The sequence below is a fragment of the Tupaia chinensis genome, unplaced genomic scaffold, assembly GCF_000334495.1.
Source record: "Tupaia chinensis unplaced genomic scaffold, TupChi_1.0 Scaffold143814_1, whole genome shotgun sequence".
Taxonomy (NCBI): Eukaryota; Metazoa; Chordata; class Mammalia; order Scandentia; family Tupaiidae; genus Tupaia; species Tupaia belangeri.
The window spans coordinates 558,081-564,639 of record NW_006203664.1 but is presented as its reverse complement, the minus strand read 5'-3'; the positions used below and the strand labels follow the sequence as shown (position 1 = coordinate 564,639).

General features: G+C 55.7%; 1 protein-coding gene across 1 annotated transcript in view; it reads right to left on the bottom strand.

Annotated features, from left to right (window-relative positions):
- The window catches only part of PITPNM3 (PITPNM family member 3), a 104,129-nt gene that overhangs the window by 14,347 nt on the left and 83,223 nt on the right, over positions 1–6,559 (bottom strand). Inside the window, exons 12-15 of the mRNA XM_014582790.1 lie at positions 6,425–6,521; positions 4,512–4,691; positions 3,678–3,826; positions 1,965–2,081 (exon numbers count right to left, since the gene is read on the bottom strand). Of these exons, the coding sequence (XP_014438276.1) occupies positions 1,965–2,081; positions 3,678–3,826; positions 4,512–4,691; positions 6,425–6,521 (543 nt within the window). The remainder of the gene's footprint in view (positions 1–1,964; positions 2,082–3,677; positions 3,827–4,511; positions 4,692–6,424; positions 6,522–6,559) is intronic.

Sequence of the window (6,559 nt, the reverse complement as noted above, 5' to 3'; positions counted from 1 at the left end):
TTCCTCCTGCTTATTATTTTTTTATATTAAATTATATTGCCTAACACTCATTCCCTGAGTATCATCACAACACACCAAGTGTAGTTTTCTAGCAATTTTTTTTAAAAGAACTCACATGAATATTCATAATAAACAAAAAGTGGAAACACCCCAAATCAATGGATGAATAGAAAAACAAAATGTGGTGTATCAATACAATGGACTATTATTTAGCCATAAAAAGGAATGAAATATTGGGACCAGCAGGTGGTGTGGAGACTAAGGCTGCTGGATCCCACATGGCCAATGGCATGGTTTGAGTCTCGTACTCAACTTGAAAAACACACTGGATACAAGTGTGTGTGCACCCAACATTCTGAGAGGAGAGTAGAGAGGGGATGATGGCATGGCCATCACCCCCACACACGATTTATCTCTTTCTTATCTCTCTCTCTCTCTCTCTCTCTCTCTCTCTCTGTCTCTTTCCCACAAGCACACGCACTATGTAACAAAATAAAAACAAAAGAAAGAAACAAAGGAAGGGAGAAAGAAAAATACTAATACACCTTCCAACATAAATGAACCTTGTTATGGTTTGGATAATGGTTTGTTCCCCAAAGTTTCATGCTGTAGGAATTTGATGTTGGCAGGAGGTAAGGTCTAAAGGCTCACAGTGATTGCATCATGGAGGCAGCACTCTCATGAATAGATTAATGATGTCTTGAGAGACGCAGTGAGTTCTAACTTCTGAGAAAAGGGGTTCATACTCAGGATTTGCGGGCTATCAAGGAGAGACCTGCCCCCAGCACTTTCTCTGCCCGTGTCTGCCATCCTCTGTGCTCTGCCAGCCATGCTCAGGTCATAGGTCAACCTGATGCGTAGCTTATGCCTTCAGCCTTGCCAGAACTGTGAGCTTACAATCCCCTATGTCTTTATAAATTACCCAGTCTCAGGTATTTCTGTTAGCAAGGAAATGACTAAGATAAACCCTGAAAACATTATGCTCATTGAACGAAGTCATTCACAAAAGAGCACATATTCTATTGTATGACTTCATTTATATAAAATGCCTAAATTAAGCAAATCTACAGAGGCAGAAAGATTACTGATCACTCAGGGTGGGATTTGAGGGAAGGGATTGAGGTAGGGAGATGACAGAATAGCTGAAGAGTAAGGGATCTCTTTGGGGAATGATAAAAATGTTCTAAAACTACTGGTGCTGGTTAAATTATGCGTTTTAAATGGGTGAATTATATGAGGTGTGACTGGAATCTTAACAAATGTGTTTACAAAAGAACAGTTGCTTCATGAACCACTAATCACATTCTACCGTTTAAGACTGTTCCCGGGGTCCATGTCTAAGCTTCTGTCAGACTGGAGGTGCCCCCATAGCGATGTCTGGGTCTGTATATCTCTACACCCTTCCTCCTGGTGGAGGGACTGAGACAGTCTATACTGAGGGTAGTTTGCTGAGTAAATACATGGCTGTATGCATTCCAAACTCCTATTCATCCTTCAGTACCCTACAGGAAAGCCTCTTCCTCAGGGAAGCCCTGCATGACATGCCCTAACAAACCCCCTTTCCCTCTTTGTCCTAATCTGCACCTCCCTCTGTCATGGCGAATATCATGCCAGTTTGTACTAATGGTAAGTCAGACAGAGCCTTGTGGTTATGGGCTGGACTCTTTCTGAATCAAGCCCATAGCTACTAAAGCCAAGTCTGGCATATAGCAATGGCTCTGTAACTGGACTCTCCTTATCATCCTCAATGCCCTGGACCCTCACCCTTGGGACTCCTATGGCACCAGACCTTGGAGAGCCAACTGGCACACACACCCTCCCGGCTGCAATGCCCAGAGCCTCATCTAAGAGTGAGTCCCTGTCTGCGAGCAGCAAGCTCCCGGAGGCAAAGCAGAACCCCCAGGGCAGTCCCCCTGCCCTGGGGCTCCCATCCCAGCTGGTAGGCAACCCCAGCATGCACATACCCGCAACTTGACCTGGGTCCTCTTTCGGAGCCACTTCTCACGGGGATTGGCAGGGCTCAGTGCTGCAGGGTCCAGGCCAGCGCTCTCCTTGACGTTCACACTCTCGTAGCGCATCACCTGACCAACAGCCGAGCGGTGAGTGGGGCTCCAGGGCAGGCCTCCTTGCTCCTCTGTCCCCTCCCAGGGTCCACCCGGCCCTCCCTGGCCTCCCCATCTCCCAGTCTGGAGCCCTCAGGAGGCCGGAGGCCCCAGACCACATCTCCCCGCCTTCTTGGGGCCAGAACACTGTCTCTGGCATGGCTCTGTTCCTGGGAGCAGCACTGTCCTCCATGGCTCCAAACCTGGCTGTCCTCTGTACCCATTCTCTGCCCCCGCTCCTGTTATGACAGGTGACAGTGACCCAAGGCTACCTGGAGCCCTGGTCCCAGCCCTGCCCCGCTTCTCGAGGACATCGCCTCACAGTGCTCCTCGCTCAGCCTGCATCGCTGAGGGACTCCCCGCTGGATCGCTCTCCTGGGTTCAGAGCGCACTGTCACACCACCCGCTGCACCGCAGTGACGACTCTCGAGTGCCCCGTGCCTCTCCAGGTCTCCCGTCTCTGCCCTCCCCATGAACACTGGGTCTGTGCTGTGTCTCTTCCTCACCTGCCTCCTGTCCTCGGCCCACCCCAGTCAGACTTCTGTCCCCGTCACCACAGCGAAGCCATTCTTACCATGGCCCCAGTGACTTCCTCCTGCCCGCCTCGGAGTTCCACCCCGGTCTACCCTCTCTGGGTTCTCCTCCAACCTCGAAGGGTATCCCTTCCTCCTTGACTACTCAGGGAGCTCCGGGACCCACCCCTGAACCTCTCCATCCACAGTGACGCCCTCCCTGCCACCAGGGTTCGATGCTGTCTAAGTCTCAGTGACTCCCACAGCTCTGTCTCTCACCCCGACGTCTTCTCTAAGCACACGCCTCCTCCCGGGTCCTCACAAGCATCTCACACTTCACTGTCCTCAAACCGAGACCTGTTTCTCCTCCCAGCCCCGCCCGATCGGCCCTGCTCTGCCCAATCCCAGGACTAGTTCTGTGGAAAACCTGGGTTCACTGGGCCCCCTCTCCCCCTCACAGCCCAACATCAGCCCTCACCACTCCTCACACCCCGCCCCCCGTGGCCTGCTCCAAGCAGCCACCTCCAAGTTGGGCTCCTACACACGCCTCACGAGGGGCCTCGCAGCTCCTCTCCTGCACCCCAATAGCAGCCCCAGGGCCTGCTTCTAAACATAGAAACCCCCGATAGCTCCTTGCTCACCACCTTCGGTGACTTCTCACCAAACCCAGGACGACATCGCACACGGCTTGGCCACCAGCTGCGCCCACGCTGACCCCCAGGCTCTCCCTCTGCCCTGGCCTTTCTGCTTCCCCTCCAGAAAGACATGGAGACGCAGAGGGAGGAGGAATTTACTCCACCTCCATGTTGAGACATTTCCCCCGTGTATTTCTATTAAATCTTCTAGAAAGTACCATACCGTTAGAGACGGCAGCTGCCATTGTTCCCTATAAAGCCCAGTCTCTGACCCCGTCACCGCCCACTGGTCAGGGTGCCCTGGGCCTTTCTGGGCTCTCAGGATGTACATCAATGTCCCATGTGACCCTCAGGGTAAGCCCGTTCCCAGACAGGAGAGAATGCTGTTCTCCAGGGGCTGTGGGCAGAGCCCGGCAGGGCACCAGTACCTGTCGCAGGATGAAGGCGACCACGTCGGTGGACTCCCAGTAGCTGGCGTGGAAGAGGTGGGGCAGGGCCACCGTGGGGAAGGCTGTGAGGACATCGGGGCAGTACAGGGCGTAGTCGATCCGCTTGGCACCCCACCACTTGGCCGTGACTGTGATCCGAGAAGGCGGTGAGGACACAATGGGCTGCCCGGAGCCCGGACCCAGGGGTGGCAAGGGACCCCAGTTGCAGACCCAGTGGTGGACGTGCCACGTGGAGCACAAGTCTGGGCCAGAGCCCCCTGCTCCAAGTTACCCTGGGAACCTTCGCACAGCCCACCCACCCCTTCACCTATCCTCCCTTTTCCTGAGACAAGGGCCAGACCCACGGAGGCGTCCACAGTCCCACCCCAGGGCTGCTGGTCAACAGCGGTTCTCAGTGGGCTGAGGCCAGGGCTCAGACTATGCCCGGAGAGGTCAGGGCCTCAGTCAGAGGTCAGAGCCCAGGCAGGGTCAGAGGTCAGGACTCTGCTTGTGGTCAAAGCTCAGTCCTAGGCCAGCCATCAGGGCTCTATTCAAGATCAATCTTGGGCCAGGGTCAGAGTGCAGGGCTCTGTGCAGAGTCAGAGGTCAAGGTTATCGCCAAGGTCAGAGCTCAGTCTGGGGCCAGGGTGAGAACTGGTAAAGCCAGGTGTCCACCAAAGACCGGCAGCTCCCCAAAGGCAGGGATGCCCTTAAGATTTCCTTTATGGCTCCTCCCCGCCTGCCCTCTGCAGCCCTGGCAGTGGGCCAGGAACTCCCAGGAAGAAGGTCCCTCTCCCTGGAATCCAGGCAGGGCCCCAAAAGGACCTCACTCACTGCGGGAGGCGCCCACGGGTGCCAGGCTGTCTGAGGACTCGGAGCTCTCGCTGTGGGAGCTGCCCTCGCTCATCCTCCGTCCTGGGCGCTGGGGGGGCGAGGCAGAGGTGTCCAGAGGCGGTGGGCTGCCCCGCGAGCTGCCCTCCAGAAAGAGGGAGCTGTGGGTGTGCAGGGCATCGGCTGCAGGGGAATTTCCAGGTTGGTGAGCAGTTGGTGTCTCCAGCAGGGCTGTCTGCCCCCGCAGCCTGGTGGGGAGGCTGGGTACGAGGAGTCAGCTGCGGCTCTGCTCACTCACCTGCCCAGCGGGCAGCCTCACCTCTCCCCTGGGCCCAAGGGGCATCCTGTGCCGTAGTGACTAGAGGGTCTCACGCTCTCCAAGTTGTGAGTTATGTAGGCACAAGTCCCGCCATCACCCCTACCCCAATAGCGCTTCCAAGGGAGCCTCTGGGAGGTGGCCCCGAAAGCACAGCTGAGGTTGCAGGATGAGGCATAAATACGTCCCCTCTTACCAACTCCTCCCTGAGCCGGAGGATTGTGGTCAAGTCTGGGAGTGAATGGGGACTCCAGCCTGGGAGCTAGGTGACCTCTGGGATAAGGGGATCCCGTACCAGACAAGACACATTTGGGGACAGGGGAGGGAGATTTTAGAGTCTTGCTCACTTATTGGAGCTCCTGAAAAGCAGGGCTTTGGCAATTAAGTCCCTATTAAAATAGGGGGTCAGGAGGCCAACCAGTGGCATGGAGGTGAAAGCGAATGGATTCCACATGGCCAACTATATGGTTCAAATCCTGGATCCGGTGGCTTGAGAAACACAATGGGCGCATGTCCAAAATCCCAGGAGGAGAATGAAGAAGCGGGGATTGCAGCATGGAATCCTCCTGGGGGTTGCTTTCTCATTTTCTCTCTCTCTCTCTGTCTCTCTCCAGCAAGTACACATGCCCTACAGCAAAATGTTTTTAAATAAATATCAATTGAATTAACATTTTAAGAAAATAGGAGGTGGGAGAGAATGGACTATTTTTTTTTCTTAATTGCCAGAGGGTTATGTGCAGTCACTAGAGACAGAGAGAGAGAAAGCATCCCCACCCCAATGGGACATGCTCCTGCCACGATCCCTTCTCCTCCATTGCTCCACCCTGCCCAGATTGGGGGCACGCATGTACCCACATGCACCAGGCCTGTTCTCTGAGCCCTGGGGCCCAGATTTGACCCGTAGCTGGCCACGTGAGATCCAGCTCTTTTAACCCCTAGGCAATGGGGCCAGTCCCGGGAGAGGCCAGGTATCCTTAAGTGGGGCCTGGAGTGACTTCCGAGGCCTTGACAGTTACAGGCCAGGCTGGCTCACCCCCCTTGAGCCCTGGGGACCACGGATCCTTCCCAACACATCTTCCCTTGCTCCTGCTGTTTCCTCTGCCCAGGAGACCTGCCCAGTCCCCATCCTCTGGCTCTTCTCTATCCAGATGCACCTCCCTCGTCCAGGCCCGGGTTGAAGGCCGCCTTTTCCATGAAGCCCATCAAGATGCCATGCTTTCTGCTCTGGTTTCCGGAGTCCAGATTGGGCCTTGGAAATACCATAGGCCCTGGACTGGCCTTCTGGTTCAACAGCTCAAGTGTTAACCCTGGCTCCTCCCACAGGCACTTGGCCAGGATATTATTAGGGTAGAGGGCCTAGGACTCTGAGCCCCAAGATGTCTCGCCCAGAGCAGGTGCTTGGCACAGGTGAGTTGCTCTGAAGGCAGAGGAGTTAGCGCTTCCCTGTTCCCCTCTCCTCCAGAGCACACACTCTGCTCAGATGTGTCACCCTCTGGCTGACAGCTTAGAAGGTTAGACCAGAGAGGGTAGTCCTGGGGTGCCACCTGGCTGGGGCCCAGCCCCCGGCTCAACATGCTCTCCCGCACCCCTGAGGACCTACCCAGGAGAAGGGACTGTCCGTCACCCAGCGGGAATCTCTGGTAGCGGGGCACACTGACGGGCGGCACCAGGTGGAACTTGGGCTCCAGCAGCGGCTCCCGCCCCCCGGGGGGGGGGGCCGCGGCGGGGGAGGAGC